The sequence below is a fragment of the Mytilus californianus genome, unplaced genomic scaffold (genome assembly GCF_021869535.1).
Source record: "Mytilus californianus isolate M0D057914Y unplaced genomic scaffold, xbMytCali1.0.p SCAF_8, whole genome shotgun sequence".
Taxonomy (NCBI): domain Eukaryota; kingdom Metazoa; phylum Mollusca; class Bivalvia; order Mytilida; family Mytilidae; genus Mytilus; species Mytilus californianus.
Genome location: NW_026262734.1, coordinates 84,371,544 through 84,390,181, shown reverse-complemented (window position 1 = coordinate 84,390,181; position 18,638 = coordinate 84,371,544). Strand labels below are relative to the sequence as shown.

General features: G+C 31.4%; 1 protein-coding gene across 1 annotated transcript in view; it reads right to left on the bottom strand.

The window, feature by feature from the left end:
* Nucleotides 1–341: 341 nt before the first annotated feature.
* LOC127712873 (uncharacterized) overlaps nucleotides 342–18,638 on the bottom strand; it is a 94,964-nt gene continuing 76,667 nt past the window's right edge. Inside the window, exons 9-16 of the mRNA XM_052219477.1 lie at nucleotides 17,425–17,452; nucleotides 14,914–14,943; nucleotides 13,946–14,116; nucleotides 5,371–5,519; nucleotides 4,145–4,237; nucleotides 3,574–3,637; nucleotides 1,858–2,012; nucleotides 342–1,004 (exon numbers count right to left, since the gene is read on the bottom strand). Coding sequence (XP_052075437.1) covers nucleotides 342–1,004; nucleotides 1,858–2,012; nucleotides 3,574–3,637; nucleotides 4,145–4,237; nucleotides 5,371–5,519; nucleotides 13,946–14,116; nucleotides 14,914–14,943; nucleotides 17,425–17,452 — 1,353 coding nt within the window. The remainder of the gene's footprint in view (nucleotides 1,005–1,857; nucleotides 2,013–3,573; nucleotides 3,638–4,144; nucleotides 4,238–5,370; nucleotides 5,520–13,945; nucleotides 14,117–14,913; nucleotides 14,944–17,424; nucleotides 17,453–18,638) is intronic.

Genomic DNA, 18,638 nt, shown 5'->3' with positions numbered 1-18,638 from the left:
CGAAGTCTTAGATCCGTTCTTTTAAGGATAATGCAAGATCGTGTTAATGCTAAAGCCTTGATGATACATGTGCTACATGTAGCTCCGATTTTACCTGACGTAATATGTAATCCGGGAAGATAAATAATTTATGTCTATTGGAAAGGCATGTTTTGTAAATAAGATTTAATTCGTTTATTTCATAGAATATTTCCCTTCATTATAATAAATACAATTTTTAGTGATACATTAATTTCTTAACTATGACACGTTTATACGTTGTTTTTTTATCATACATGTTTTGTTTGTTTAAACTTTCCATATCATTCGATCGGAAATATTTCTTAACACGATGATGGTATTTATGTCTCCATTATTGTATCGTCTGTGTAATTGTCACTGTCACTGGCACTGTCACTGTTATCATAACTGTCACTGTCACTGTAATTGTCAAGGTCACTGTCACTATCTATCATTCTAATCGTCGACATCTTAGCACTTATGGTCTCCAACTTCTTAGATCTGTTAATCTCCGGCTTATTCGCACTTTTAGTCTTCAGCTTCTTAGCACTTTTCGTATTTGATTTCTTAACACGTTTAGCCTTCAACTTCTTAGCCTTTTTAGTCTTCGGCTTCTTAGCATTTTTAGTCTTCGGCTTTTTATCACTGTTAGTAGCCAACTTCTTAGCATGTTTAGTCTCCAACTTTTTAGCATTTCTAGTTTCCGACTCGAAATGATTGCGTAACACTGTGATAATATTTATGTCGTCCGAGTCACTGTCACTATCGCTATCACTATCGCTATCACTATCGCTATCATTATCGCTAACACAGTCGTTGCTACTGTCGCTGTCATTGTCACTGTCGCTATCACTGTCACTGTCACTACCACAAGAAGAAGAACCGGAACTAATGCAGTTTGAGGTGACAACCCGATGATTCAATGGTTGAGGATTCCTATAGTTGTTAATAAGATCACCTGTTCCAATGAAATGTGTTCTCCCTAGATGTCGGAACTGGTTCAGCTGCAAGAGTAAGTTAAAGTCAAGATTTGATACAATTATGATGTTGTTAATAGAGATACCAATAAATTAAGGGTTTTGAAAAATAAATGACATTCATCCTCTATTATAATCTTCTATATCAAATCTTTGTATAACATATTTAACTTCATCGATCATCTTTTTCAAGGGTTCTACGGACGCCATCATTATAATATTAGTGATACAGATGAATTCTTATACGAACCAAAATCCAAATAACTTTTTTTCATTGTATAACATCACCAACATTTGGCCTTCTTGCCGGATGTTTAAGTGATTTTGCAACACGATATGTGCCACTAGTGGAGCAGCAAATGCAAACTCTAGCTTCTGTAACCCTGGAGCTCGGGGGTGCGGGGGGACTTCTTATATACAAGTTGCTAGCCAAGGATGTTCCGCTGAAATAGGTCACATTTCCGGCTTGAAAATATGTGAATAGGTGGGGAAAACTATAAGAAATATATGATAAGGTCAACACATTTTCCATCTGTTGACACTTTGGAACACCACTTTTCCAACACTCCAGCCGTCGGCCGAAACTCAACCAATATGGGAAAATGTTACATTTTTACCTTCGCAATATATTAAATGGTGTTCATTTAAAATATCTTAATTATATGAAAAGGGTGGGGTAACATAACCCCAGCGGCAACCTTATCAATTAAGTATTGAAGTTTTATGAGTATCCTGTCCCCAAAAAGTGGAAAATAATTGTTTTGACCGGGTAGAAAATTAAGTATAGAAATCGATATTAAAATAGCAACAAATTGTTCGGACGCTTGAAATTTATAACGTGTTGTTTTTCATTTTTTCTAACAAGAAAAAAAATCCAAACCTGAGACTCGGAAATATAAATGTGATGTTTAAATATTGTCCAGATAACACTTTCATAACACATTGGTGTTGTCAGACTACCATAGTATCTGTAGAAGCAATCTGTTGATGGGAACAGAGAAGTCATGCTGAATGAGTGAAGACTAACATGCCCACCTGTTTAAACAAAAAGAAATAATAAGGGAGCTACCATTTGATTTGTTTCGGGGCTAGGATGAAAAATTTTGTCCTGCCTTTTTTTTAGTTGTAATCTCTGTCCTGCCTTTTCATTTTTCACTCTATTGGGTCTTGCCTTTTTTTCATTAGTTTATCCTGACTTTTTTACATAAATTGTCATCCTGCCTTTTTTTCCCAAGTTGCTCATCCTGCCCTTTTCTTTTACTCAAAACTCCTCCTCTGCCTTTTTTTCAAATTTCATCCTATATTTACCTGACTTTTCAAAAATATGTCAAAGGAGAACATTAATATGATCACATACAATGTACCTTTCAAACTTATTACAAGCGTGAAGCTAAGAAAGCGCTAACAAGAATTTTCAAGTTTCTATAGTTGAGATTATTCTGAGCAATTGTAACAATGCTAGATTTGTTTTCTCTGTAGGATCATTGTACTCGCTCAACATGAGTCATTCGTATACTTTCATTCCTAGTCAATTCCAAATAAAAAAAAAAAAAAAATAAAAAATAAAATAAATAAGAGCATCTCTTTTTGATTTAGAAAATATGAAAATATATGTATCTCGAATTGAGACGACTAGCGTGGTAGAAGCTATTTTTTCAGGACATTTCATATGTATTACAAACCATTTAAACTAACCATTCAAGGCAAGTAACGAAGTCATTTAAAAGAATTTGAATCAACATTGGCCAAAACAATTTATGCTAGGAACGTAAAACTTTTTTTTACACAGGTCAATCAATCAATGAATTCAGGGATGGCGTCATGCCTTCAAAAAAGGTTTAATTAGTTTACGCCTTACACCGTTCGACAACAATGTTACAGTTGCAACCCTTCTGACCTCAAATTCCTTGCCTGCAATTCGAACACAGAAGGAGGAACTGTTAACACGCGACCTAACAGGGTTTCATTGACGAACATCTTACCACATATTAAGCAATGATTTTTTTTAATTGCAAAAAACGAGAAAATAAATTACATATCATAGAAGGCACAGGATCCTTTATGAAACACATTTAAACTGAAGACAATGAACTTTTTTATTTATTTAACTTTTTTCTTTGTACATTTTTATGGATTTGTTTACCTATATGGATATTTTCGCTCGGTTTATGTTACTTTTATTCACATTCAAATATTTGTATTGTATTCGAACTGGTAAACGGACGACCGTTCAAAACAAAGTAAGTAATGCAAAACATACTGTTTAGGCACTCTTACATTTCACAGTCTCTTTTATGTATATAAATGGATAATTATGCTATATTATTCTGAATAATTATATGCTAGTCCGAAATTCCAAAATGGTCGCTAGGTAATCAATTAAGATACTGTCCAATAATATCAATGAAGGTATTTGTTTTTACATATATAACATGTATAACTGAAAATTCTAGAATTTACTTTTAAAAGCTTTATATGTTACTCATTCTGAAGTCTTCGTGTCCTCTTTAAATAATACCAATCGAGATTATTCATAAACGCCCCGAAATCTATACGTTCGCATGGTACAATTCCACTTATGATTTGTTACAATTACCTCTATGTTCTATTGAATGTAAATGGTAGATGATCTCGTCAAAGTTGTGATTATGTTTACCAATCTGAAAAGAAAAGAGTTATTGTCCAAATTGTAATCATGTGTTTATTAGTTTCTTTTACACATCAACGCATACAATTTATAAAATGCCTATTTTTGTTTTAAACATTTAAACAATTTTAAATTAGAAAGACAAAAAAAACCATTTTCAACATTTTTTTTAAAGTTGGTTTCTATGGCAACAATACAGTACATAACGTGGCGAACGAGAATACAATTTTGGCACACGTTTCTATCTTATATTTCCTTTCCAACAAGCCTTTAATTTTTCGACATATGTTAGATATTTCGCTCAGTCTCAGAATTAAATTTTTTTTTTTTGAATTTTAATTTGAAAATATACTTTGTTCCTAGTAGACCTGCCAACATATTTTTTAAAGTGTGCAGTCGCCAGCAATCAATTATTGTAATAAATCTATAGGGAATTAAGTTTTGATACAAATATGTACCTCAATGCTCCCACAATTAAATTCATTGTGAACAAACTACAGCTTTCTTTAGTACAACTTACATCAAAAAGGAAGCTCAAGACAGCCAGACCATTTGTAGTATTCATGGCATCACTAACAGAGGAGAATCTATCAGAATGCATTACAACGTGCATCTAAAAAAAGAAAAGTGAGTATCAAGAATATGATAATAACATATAGTTTGTATTGCATCTAAGCATCGTCTTCCCTTTGTTTTGTAGGTGCACATGCGTATCAATACTTTTGACATCAGAGATCTATTAAGTTTGCATTTAAGGATGTGCTACTGCTAACCTTACATTTCACGTCTAACACGTGTCCCATACGTTTTTTCCCTTTAATATAAAAATAAGAAGATGTGGTATAATTGCCAATGAGACAACTCTCCACAAGAGTCCAAATGACACAGAAATTAACAACTACGGACTTCAACAGAGAGCAAAGCCCATACCCTATAGTCAGCTATAAAAGACCCCGAAACGACAAATGTAAAACAATTCAAACGAGAAAACTAACGGCCTGATTTATGTACAAATAAATTAATGAAAAATAAATATGATACATGTATACAGCAACAAACGGCAACCACTGAATTACAGGCTCCTGACTTGGGACAGGCACATACAGAGTGTGGCGGGGTTAAACATGTAAGCGGGCGCCCAACCCTACCCCTAACCTTGGACAGTAGTGTAAGGCTGAAAAGTGTTGATGCTTTCAAAGGTTTTCTGTTATTGTTATTTGTTGTTGTTTTCACAACGTTTGGTCTTTTGGTCAGATGAATAAATTTTCAGAAACACGCTAAATAACCATAGAAATGCGCATCATAATCCTCATAATTATGATCATGAAACCGCTTCAGGTATACTGACAGTTTCACAGCTTACAAATCACCAAAAGTGGCATAGTCTAAGAATACCTTCTGATATATTTTTTTTTTCAAATCGCGTAAATGTATTCAGATAAACTAGTAATTTTAGACTTAATTAGCACATGTCCAGAGTGTAATAAGCACTTAGAATAAACTATTACGGTGACCGTTTGACTCAATAGTCTAGAAACCCTTGGTCTTGTACTTGCAAGTATTATCAAATATATTCAAGATTAAAGTCTAATTGCTAAAATAAAAATACACAAACTGTCAATAAAAGTAACGTTTGTCTAACTTTGATAAAACATTACACTTTTTTTAAAGCCTCCGTTGTACAAATTATTAAAGTCACACAACATACATGGATTCCTAAAATGCCAGTTGTCATTGTTAACTTACTTCCATAGAGTAATGTTTTCCATTGATTTCATGTTCTGATCCTCTGGTATCTTCTGATCCCCAGTGGAAATGGAACTGTTCCACCACATACGTTCCTGGTAATCCACCACCAGATACTTTTAGTCCTCGACCCTTTAGGCCAACTTCCACTAGATTGTTGTCATATAATAAGACGTATTATTTACATCGAACATTATAAAAAAATTAAAGGATATGTAGGGTATTCATTGCGGCATTGAAAATAAGATCACAAATTTTAATTGCATAATAGCTGTACGTCTGTGCTTGCTATGTCTTAATTATGTTGTTCTCTGTGTACTGCATCATGTTGTTAACTCTTAAATATCCATGGTAACTTATAAAAATTAGAAGGGATGTTATTAGTTATATGACATATTCTATAAAGTTTTGTTCAGATACCTTTTATGATATATTCGATATCTTATAAAGAAAGTTATAGAAGATATCTCATTAAATTTATAAGATATCTGTTTTAATCCAAATTGTAATGTATTATCTTGAACATTGAATGAATACAAAAACAACATGCCGTTTTATTATAATTCATGTAAAAATGCCAGATTTTGATTGGTTAATACGAGGGAGACAATTTACTCTATCCCATGGCAAATACTCTATTACCCTTCACGGAGACGCTTACTCAAGTGTGCGCTTTAAGGGCATACGATACAGTTTTGATCCCATATTGAAATGTTGATGAAAATTTGCATATAGGCTATTTTTTACCTGATTAAATCAAATATGTAATAAAAAATATACCATCATGTGCTACTTTTTGAGTAAATTGAGGTTGAAATTTCAGATATTTCCTCAAAATTCGGATTTGTGGACGTATTTTTCCTTTCGACAGAAATACATAACTTTTTTGTTTAAAAAGATAAACACAAGCTGTTTTTTGTTAAATTATTTGTAAATTCTTTTTTATATAAATGTTCTATAAATTTGTACATTTTATTTTTACAATTAACTCATATTTATCAAATGTTCATGAATGTAGAAAAATAACGTCATTTTTTGCTGTATATTTATGAAATTTAAAAAAATTGCACTATTGACTTATTCATGAAAGTTGGTATACATAATCTTCATACGTTATCAAACCAAATGTCACTTTAAAAAAGAGGGGTCCATCAACTCGTTTTCAAGTTAAATCAGTTTGAATGATAAAAATCAGTCGAAAACTGCATCTTTTCCCGATAAGTCACAGTTTGACGTCGCGAAAATAACAATTTACGTTAGCAACGTCATAACCTCCCCTGTAACTGTATCGTATGCCCTTAATAGATACGGATGATTGTTATGCACAAGACGTCATAGTTTATTACCTTAAATTTAAAACAGTTAAATAAGACCCATATTGATTTTTTTTCTGATGATGCTGTTGATGAACTGTTATGGTAATCCAACAACTGTTTCAATAGAATAATTAGAAACAAAAACAAATAATAACAATCAAATAAATAAATAAAATGGCAACAACAACTAATTACTGAATATTAACCAAATAAATAACACATTTTAAGTTCTTATAGTTTAAAAATTTTTGGCGTACCGATTTCAAAGTATTACACAAGTAAATCTATGCTCTGTCATGATCAGTTGTAAAAAGTAAAATAACAAAAATACCGAACTCAAAGGGAATTGAAAATTCACAACGGAAAGTCCTTAATCAAATGGCAAAATCAAAAGCTCAAACACATCTAACGAATGGAAAATAACTGTCATATTTCTGACTAAGTACAGGCATTTCTGTATGTAGAAAATGGTGGATTCAACCGGGTTTTACATAGATCTAGCTAAATCTCAAACTTGTAAAATACTGTTTTAAGGTTTTGATTCCTTAGGGTTAATAATGATTGAACTCATAAGTGACTAATAAGTGCGTCTTGTACGAATTACATAATTATACTTTGAAATACTAGTATGTGAGAACAATTTTGTTTCAATTATGATAATCATTATTATTGATATTTTACCTTGACCGATTGTATACTAGTATTATAGATGAAATTGAGCTTTAAGGGGGCTCGCGGGTTCAAATTTTCGCGCCAACTGCGCAGGAAGTTGCGCATCGATATCGTAAGTCATCCTATTGTCGTAATTGTCAATAATAATTTATTTTGATTATTATAAATAATCTATTTGATTTAAATATATAACAAAAGAATGTTGTTATCGAAAACTGTAATTCTAGAATTTTACAAAAAAATTTATTGTTATTTTCATTGTTGTAAATGCACTTCCGTTTTGTGGTAATGGCATGTTCTTGCCGGCGTGAGAAGATAAACACAAGATAAATCACAATAATTGAACACGTGGGCTGCTTTTCATGAATACTGAAACAAAGATCGAAAATGTTAGAACACGATCTTCATTTTAGTAGCTTATGAAGCAGTTTCACACTTGTTTTACACTAGAAAAGTACCCGGAAATATGCGTAAAATGTATGTAATATTTTGTAAACAAACTATGAACATAAATGTAAGTATTTTTTAAGTTTCTAGCGATGCGATCCTTCGTTTATTAAAGATATATAATTTTTACATCGTGTTCGAATGATCCCAGCACAAGAAAGATTCACGACCGTAAAATCATTTGAAAGTTATTTTTTTAACGGAAATGGAAAAAAAAGCAAAAAACAGGGACAAACATTAATGTGTTTTTTAAATTTAATTATATAAAATTGAGAATGGAAACGGGGGAAATTACATGTCAGGACAGCAATCCAACCAAATAGAAGATGACCTGTGGCCACTATGGGTATAATGGGTCTTCAACACAGCGAGAAAATCAGCCCCTGGAGGCAGGGTCCAGCTAGCCCCTAAACAAAAATGTATTGTCCAGGGAAAATGGACGTCACACTTAACGCCAAAACATATAAATGAACCAAAAATTAAAATACATACAAGACTAAAAAAGACTAGAATTTCACGACTTAGGACAGGGACTGGTTGGAATAAGCAAAAACACAGCAATACCCACACTAAAATGAGTGATGCTCAATGTACAGTGTACTTGTGGTAAATGTTATGACACATTATTTACAGACCACTTAGGGTCCAGGAGTCGTTGCACATTACCATGGTTAATCTTACAACTAAGATCGATGGTATAATGTAATTCATGGTGTGTTGACTAAATCACCATTTATTTGCAACTTGGCAGTTGTGTTATATATAAAAAAGAAGATATGGTATGATTGCCAATGAGACAACTCTCCAAAAGACCAAATGACCTTCAACAATGAGCAATGCCCATAAAGTCAGCTATAAAAGGCCCCGGAGTGACAAATGTAAAACAATTCAAACGAGAAAACTAACGGCCTAATTTATGTACAAAAAATGAACCAATAACAAAAATGTGACACATCAACAAACGACAACCACTGAATAACAGGCTCCTGACTTGGGACAGGCACATACATACAGAATGTTGTCTACATCAGACACCATAAGTTAATTAATACTAATGACTATTTGATTTTTCGGGGGAAAAGGCAGGAGTTTCTATGGCAAACAGAATTTTCATTTACCCTGTTGTTAGTTTAGATTATTAGTCCCCTACTGACGAAGTCGAATGGACTTTTGGTTTGCACTCTGTCAGTCTGTCTGTCTGTCCATCCATCAGTAACCCCACCACCCTCTTTTTCAAAAAATCTGGGTCCCTCCTGTAGATAATTCATGTAAAACTTGGCACATATCATACTGTGTTGATTATTTAATGATAACATGGATAAGGTGAGGTGCATACTGAACTATATATTTCAAACAATTTACTGTTGTATTAGAATTTTGTTCTCTTTTTTAAATTCTATGTCAAATGTCTTAATTAATAAAGTTATATCAGTATGTGTTTTGCTAGAACAGTACACTTTTCATGGACAGAATTAAAAAGTTAGATAAATTCAAATCAGGCTATGCTTATAAATCAGTTGGAATTGAAAAAGGGGGGTACATGTAATAGTTCTTATAATTATTTTCACAGTGGCAAAATGTAAAAGGTTATTCAGGTTATTTCATTGATTCGTTACTTTTATAATTTCTTTATTACATACAAATGAATGTACATGTTTTGTATTTTTAACATATGGGAAGTGAACATCCATATTTTGAGTTAGAGCTGGTAGATATTCTATGATTTTAATATATATGTTTGCCTAAAAGTAGAACATTATATAAAAAAAAAGATGTGGTATGATATCCAATAAAACAAAAGAACAAATGACACAGAAATTAACAACAATAGGTCACTGCACCGCATTCGACAATGAGCAAAGCCCATACCACATAGTCAGCTTTAAAAGGCCTGTAAAAATTTAATTGAGAAAGTGCAAGTCTAGTGTGTTTTTTTATATTTTCATTTAACAGGTATTGTCTGAAAGAAATGCAGGTAACAAAATGTTACAAATATGTTTCCAGGATTTCGAAAAAAGGGGCAAAAGGCTTCCCAAACTAGGCAACGGTTGAAGTGGGACATGTAAAAAGGCTATGAATTAACCATATATGTACCTCCCCTAAATCCACCTCTTTAAAATAATAAAATAATTTTATTTTCAAACTGAATAGACATTTTTTATAGACTTTGCATGACCTTAGACATGTTAGAGTAGGGAATTATAAAAGAGTTGACAAAGTAAATATACAATCTTTATTTTAAAAAGACAATACTGATATATCCATTTTAATCATGTAGCTTAGCCTGGGTAGTTTATTTTTTACATTAATTTATTTAACAATGTTAAATGCCCTAATATATTATGTAGCATGTATGTAAAGCAATTGAAGAATCATTCAGTGTATCAAGGATTCAAGATTTATTACAATTATTCAAAATTTTTAATTAATGTGTGCCTGAAAAATAAAGGATTATCAAAAGAAGGTGGCTTTACATGCATGATGCATGACATAAAAATGTTTTTTTTTCTACCAAATTAAAATTTTTAAGGTTTTTTAATTCTTCCACATGAGTATAAAACGTGCTTGGCCATGTATAATTGAATAGAAAAAAAAATGACAGTGCAAGGGCTGTATAGCCAGTCAAAGTCGTTAAAAACTCCCATCATCATCATGATTGAAAAAAGTTATTTGGTCAATTTAGGCAATAACGCATATTTACACATAAAAATTAATACAGAAGCTATAGGAAATAGATTGTTTTTGCATATGTTAAGAAGTACAATGTATGCTAATGCAATATATTTTTCAATTTTTAGTGGAAAACTTGCTTGTAATGTTAGTCCCAATTGTCATACACATGTTCATTGTATTTGGTGAACTTACTATCCTACCAAAGAAAATAAAGGTAGTATATGAAATGAAAAAGGCACACTTATCAAAATAATTTACTGTTGAGAACTTTATAAATCTCAAAAACACTGTTTTAGCATAAAAAACATGTGTGCACTTAAATTAATTGTAAGAGGGAGGAAGGGGGGGGGGGGGGGGGTGACAGGTATTTGCATAACTGATTATACAGAACAGGATTTTTAAAAATTGGCACACTTTGAAAAGAAAATCATAAGGTTATATGAATAGAATAAACCTGTGAAATTGGCCTGCTACTAATCAAACCATGCAATTCAACACTTTTAAATTAGTTAATTTTTTGGGAGAATTTATTGAATCTTAATAAGTAATTTATGGGAACTGAAATTTGATCATAAATGAGTACTTTTGTCACAATAATGCATGTTGTTATTTATATTTATTTGAAAAAGTTACCAAGATTGGATTTTATTATGCCCTGCCACAAATGTGGATGGATTATATAGATTGATACTAGTATACCTTTGTCAGTTCATAAGTATGTACATCCCTTTCCAGTAAAGTTTTGCATTTATCTCTATTTCATAGAAACTAATGGTAATATATCAGTGATATTTTTTTCTCCACAGACATCTTGTATACTAGTAGTACTATACATTACTTGAGTCACTTTGACCTACATTTATTGCTTTTGTGTCTTTGGTTACCATTAAGTCTTGTGTTTAGGTTCATTTCACAGAAACCTATTGTGATATATCATCACTACATTATTCTTTTATGATACCACACAGGTCATCAACAATTTGATTACTGTGACCTACATTTAATGGCAGGACATCCTGTGTCTTATAGACACATTTTCTATTTAATACAAATCTAATATCACACTATTAAACCTGAAATTTTTTATGTACGTAATTTCAAAAGCATAAAACGGATAAATTGACAGATATAAAAAAGTATTATATGGCGGGTGTATCAGGTTCAACTATCTCATGTATTAATTTTTATACATAAACAAGTACTAGGAAATGAAAGAATAATTTGTCTATGTCAAACTTAGATATGCTTCTGTAATAATTCCATTATACAACAAACATAGAAGCTGTCCTGTGTGCTATATTTGTCAGCATTGTGTTTAAAATTTCAAATATATATAAAAAGGTGGGATATACGGGGCATTATTGCCACTGAGAAAACTTGCCACCAGAGACCAAAAGAGATAGAAGTTAAGAGATACATGTATATGCCCCCCTATGGCCTTTAACAATGAGCCAACTCCATACCGTTTGGCCAGCTATAAAACCAAATGACAAATGTAAGGCAATTCAAACATGTCAAAACAGCCTGATTTATGTACAGAACACCAACAAAATAAAAATACCTTGCAAAGTTTCATCAAAATTGGAATACTAATGTTAGAGGTCCCTGAGGTGGGATATTTATTGCAGATGGGGGATTGTCTTGTAAACTGAAAAATCAGTTTAAGTCAGTAGTCTGAGTGAGTCTCTAGGTTTCATAAAAAAGGCAAGTTTTATTACAATCAAGCAAGAGATAATAAAATTATAAACTGAAACCAGTGGTATTAAACAAGTGAACGGGCAGACAAACTAAGAACTATTTGCCTCAAGAATTCCACAGTCCATATAAATATGCAGGTTCTAAAAACAAACACACCCCTATTGTAATAGATACTGCCTGCTCATTTTTCAAATTGTTTGGTATTGAATTTGAACTGAAAATTTAAAAAAAATCCCAAAAATTAGTGATTTTCCATTTTGACTGCTGGTTGCCATGGCAACCAATATGCAAATCAACTGTTTGGAAATGTTATATATATTATATATGGTCTTACATGTATAGAAGGTATAACTAGTTTTTATAACCAGGTCTTTCTATATCTGGTCTCAAAATTAGAAAAATGTGTAAAAGACAGAGTTATCTCCCTTTTTGAAATAATACTCATCATTTTTAATGATCTACATTTTTTGTCTTAACTAGACGGTGACTTGTTGATTTTATTTTTTATTATTTAAAAAGACTATTTAAGCAACAGAAAAAACACAAACATTAAAAAATCCTATATTAGGTTTCATGAGAAATTCTTCAAAAAAGATGGCTATGCATTCATTTCCCTATCATTTCTATAGTAATCTTGAATGAAAACCAATAAACTTGAACCCTTCAAAAAAATTTAACTAGACGGTGAACCCATTTTTTTATTTTTATTTTCCACTTAATATATGATAAATTTGATTTATAAAAAGTATTAGCCAAATCCTATATTAGATATTTATACCACCCAGCCACCTTAACCTAGCTTTAGGTAACTGAGAGAGTCTTTAAATCGGAAGTTTCTGTACTTTCAGTAGTTTTATTTGTTTGATAGTTTCCATCTAACTACTCAAGCCTTTTCAATTGAAATAAACATTTGTTGCTTGGTTGAACTGTTACAAAATTCAGCGTATTTTTTATATTTATTTCCCAAAGACAGGAGCCTATAATCTAGTGGTTGTAGTCGGTTACTACCAGAATTTTTTTATGATCATTTTTTAAGCATAAAGCAGGCAGTTGTTTTTCTATGTAGAAATGTTTCAAATTATGTCATTCTGGGGTCGTTTATCTTATACTATCTACAAAGGATGTTCTCATTGTTGATTGTCTTACTGTTACATGAAGGGTAATTTGACTATACTGGTCGTTAGCAATCATTTTAACGACACGTCCTATTTTAATACAAAATTAAACGACTAGTTTCCATCGATTAACTTCACTTTTATTCATTTCGATTTTAAAATGTTCGTTCAATTTTTTCTAAAGTTTACATTTTCATGTGTGTACTAAAACTCGGTAACACTATTTATTATAGTTGATCGAATTAGTATAAACGCTTTTAGATGGCACAAGAAGGCAATTTGTGGATATTTTTGTAGATTTTGATTGTTTACGTGTTATTTCCATAAATGAAAAAGAAAGTTTAAAAAAAAACCAAAGCATAATATTATCGAAAGAAAATATCATTCTTATTGTTTTTGGAATATAAAATATAGGTCACTTACGACCCAACTTTGACAAAATACATTTGCAATATGTTATCAACACTCTCTTCAACAGCTAGGTATAATGATCAATACAATTTTAATTCTATGGATGTATGCTAATTTGTTGAAGATTCTTTCACAAATATGAATAAGGTTTAACTCAGTATTCATCAATTTTAGGATTTTGAACCCTCGTGTGAAAGAAATGTAAGGAAAATTGGCTATATCTCTGTTATTTGTAGTACATACCAGTATGTCCGTTATTCTGAATTTCAAGTTTGACATTCTTTTCCGTCGTTAGCTTACTAAAATCAAGCTGTCCTAGACTTCTATCCGTCTTGACCTTAGAAGTCTTAATATCTATCGGAGACTGTTGCTCTCCACCACATGTCGGGAATAAGTTCTTCCAGTGTTCTGGGTCTAATTTGTACCAAAACAAAAATACAATTATTAACTATTTAAAAAAAAAGCCTAACAAAAAAATGAAAATAAACAGTTTCTCGCAGATTGATCATTTATGCAATATAACACACAACGTTTGTCTCTAACAAAATATTAGCTGATTTATTGCCGGCGGTAAATAGCCTCGTCAGCACGAAATACAAATTTTCCTATTAATGCTGGTGCGCACCTGCACGTCTAAGAAAAGGTAACTAGACTAGTAGTCATTTGGCTAAAATAGCGGAGGCACACAATATAATTTAGACATATTTCACAAAGAAAAGACTTAAGAAATAATAGCTATATGCAACTAAAGTAACAGCACTGCATATTAAGCAATACATTTTCAGTTAACGGCAATTGTATGTATAGCAAAAATTAACACACGTCTACCTAGTTTTGATTACAGTTATTCAAATACTTTTAAAAACCACAAGCCAAAAACCCTTATCAAACACCATGTTCATGTGAATGTGAGTATTCGTCCCCATTTTGGTTGTATAATGTATTTTTTGTCCTAAAAGATGTTTGTTTTGGGTATAATAAAACACTTGATGCAAGGTTGTGAGAGTAATAGAAAGTTTGGTTTACCATCAATACTAACTATTATCATTGGATTTTATTCATTGAATTTTCTATATTTCAAGAAAAAGAAAAAAAAGATAACACTAGGAAATAATCGTATAACAAGTCAATAAGGACATACTATTTATCAGATAATGAGTTTTAAGTTGAATTCTGTCTATGTGTATCATGATTATGTTATAAAAACTTACCTACGCCATGATGATATCCCCATTTATGAACTGAAAAGAAATAAAAAGAGGAGATAAGAAAATCCGCCTACTCATTTATACACCTGCTCTTGCATTTTAGTGAACATATAAAATTTTGACAAACGTATGTACATAGGTTTATGGTATAGCTAACAAATTTTAAAATTTGTACCAAATATCAAGATGTAATTTATCTACATGAGACTTGTATTAAACATCCAACAGCTCTGTTTTGCGTTAAGTGAGAATAAATCGACAGAAGTTTCTTTTTCGCGCATCAATGTAAAGTACACACACTCATTTGCAATTATACTGCGTCTCCTTTTGTGTATACAACAAAAATAAAAAAAATATAAAAGACTGCTCTTAAAATGTATCTCACAAAACCAAATAAAAATTAAGTTGGGTACTATAATATCCCGAAGCTCTGATGTTTTGTTGGTGCAAAATATTCGAGGACAACTTCTTATATATGCACCGAGGTGACGAACATGCATCAGTTTAGAAAACAAGCAGTAGCAATATAATGGATCTGGAATGTTGTAAAGCTTACCTTACCAATATGCAAATTTGGAACGCTTGCGACTCTATTTGTCCGCAAACAAATTTACGACTAAAATATATCGTAAGTCATACTGAAAAGTGTTGAGAAGCTTTTATCGTTAGATTATTTTAGGTAAAAAGAGTGGCTGATTTGTGGTTTGCTACAAAAAAGCGACGATCATTTCGTACACGTACAAAATTATAAAAAAAAAACCAAACATATATGTGCAAAAAAAAAAAAGAAGATGAAAACAGGTAATGGATCTGGACATGTCTCAAACGGGTTTTCTTATATATATATATTAAGCTTAATACTTTTTAATACTTATTATTTAAATTTTTAGTTGATTCAAAAAATCCAACTGAAGAGTGTTACGGACAGAAATACAGTGGTTTTCCAATGAACAGACGGCTATATATAAATCAGTATACCTCTATCGTTGGAACAGATTTCAAATTGTTTGGCATTCAATGCAGTTGGTCATCAAAGTTACATTTATCTCCATATACTTTGAATTCATATTTAGTATTAAGTGAAACTTAATTTTCAAATTTTCTATTTTTTTTAATTTTTTTTGGAAAGCATGCAACAAAAAGTATTTCCTAATTCTGTCGTCGAATTGTTTTTTCTTCAAAATATGTTATATTGTAAAAAAATCCGTAGTATGTTTGGTAGCACATTTTTTTGAAAAAAGTTTGAAATCGCACGATACAACCCCTTTTTGGGAATTATAAAAACTTTCCTACTTTTTTTATTCCTCAATAAATTATCTGTATCTCGAAAATAAGAAAAAAATATATACATTTTAAGAGTACTTGTTCACTTACAACGCTTGACAAATATGACTCATGGGATGTAAATCAACATACGTTTATATTAATTGCAAAGTTCCATACAAAAAAACGTTTATTTTAAGGCAAAAAAAAATATTTAAAATTCCTTCATTGACCCTTGGGATGGGAGAAATAAATTTTACGAAATGCAATATGAAAGGTCTGGAAAGAGATATAAATCCACAATCCAAAGTACAATGGATTTTATATTGTAAATATCAATACAATTGTCATTCATAATCAATTACATTTTGAAGAATAGTAATCCGTTTCATGGTGAACATCAATTAGTTTGATTGATATGTGGAAGGCTACTTAATTAGGGGATAAACATTAACATTCATTTTCAACGGGGTATTATAATATGTAATTATCTTAAAATTGATACATAAAAAAAGTTTATTTGGTGTTGAAATCCACATTTATTTTTACATGTACCGATGTTATAATAAAATACGATACCTAAAATAGATTAAAAAATCCCTTTCATTACGCATGGATTCAAAAAATCTTGGACTAAACCGTTTTTCTTACAATGAACGTTCTCTTACTTCGTATTTCATTTTTTTTTTTTTAACTTTCAAGCGTCACTGGTGAGTCTTTTGATGGCGAAACGAAATGGCGTAAAAAATAAATATAAGCCAGGTATCCATGATGATTTTTTGGGTAAGATAAGTCGATATTTAAATGAATTAGAATGGAAGAGATTTATAGAATTATTCATTAAAAAGAAGACGGAATGTTAACAGAATGAATTAAGGAGAGACAAAGCGGGTTTCTAATATTGTTCTCAGACAAAACGGATTAAAATAATTCGTCTATTATGATTAGTCAGAACTTATATGGAAAAGGAATGGATTTTAGGTAAAATTTATTTATGTTGTCAAAAACCAAAAGCAAGGGAGCAACACTTTTATTGCAGTTATCCATCTCAAAATCAGAGTGAGCGTACCTGAAAGTAAATTGATGCAAGTCGTGGACGTGTCAAATACACATGCACAGTGCACAATATTTATCTTAATTATAAAAAAAAATATGCAACGGTAATATCTCAAAATGAACGCGTAGTACAAATGTGCTTTTTTAATGGCAAAATCAAGTCTTGTATATTAAAAACAAAGGCGTATTAATTACCTGCACCATTTGCCAAATAAGTTCCAATTAAAAAAATGAAAGAAGTAACAAATGTCGTAGATCCCATTTTGAAATGCATACAAAAAAGTGTAAGCATTGATTTTTATACTTGTGACATTATATTTATATTGATTCAGCAATTTTGTAATAAATTGTTTTTTACGTTTAAGTACATGTGTATCTATGATTTACCACTATGATACAAGTGATATTTCTTAGTTCGTATTTGGCAGACATTTTCAGAAACTAATCGGTACATTCACCTACTATCTATGCCTAGGACGACAGGTAACCTTTTGATTGAGGGTTATGTCAAGGTTTAAATAATTACAGGTAGTTACATTAACGATTTATAATATTTCATATACTGTATAAAACATTTATTTATCTCAATGATTTGCCCTTTACATAACCTTTCTGTATCTTTTATATAAAAACAACCGAAGCTCAAAATAAACTCATCACAGATAACAGGCTTCAAATTTTTGTTGCTGCTTAAATAGTATCTATGTCTCGAAAATAGCTTCCACTTTATTTATGGAAGGAGTAGGCCCGGTAAGACCCCATTTTAGCCCCAAAATATAGCATTTCAAAAATTTGTTAAAAATGTAAACTTTTATTCTTAGATGCATGATTTTATTTATTATAGTTGTTATAGGCATGAACTCGCTGTCAGTAACTGAATGTACTCTCAGATCTGTACTTATTGTCTTTTTGTTGTGGGGATGTTTAGGTACTCTGTCACGTCCAATCTTTGTTTTTGTTACTTTTTTGTGCTTTGTGTCGATCTGATGAGTTAAGCCCTTTTCAACTGATTTGATAGTTTGTTCATATGTTGTACTGATACACTACTGTCCCAGGTTAGGAGAAGGTTTGGCGCCCGCTCACATATTTAACCCCGCCACATTCTTTATGTGCCTGTCCCAAGTCTGGAGCCAGTACTTCAGTTGTTGTCGTTTTTTGCATTATATCATATTTTTTTCGTTCATTATTTTGTGCATAAATCAGGCCGTTAGTTTTCTCGTTTGAATTGTTTTACATTTGTCATTTTGGAGCCTTTTATAGCTGACTATGCGGTATGTGTTTTACTAATTGTTGAAAGCCGTACGGTGACCTATAGTTGTTAATTTCTGTGTCATTTGGTCTCTTGTGGAGAGTTGTCTCATTGGCAATCATACCACATCTTTTTATTTTTATATTTTAGCTATTTATTG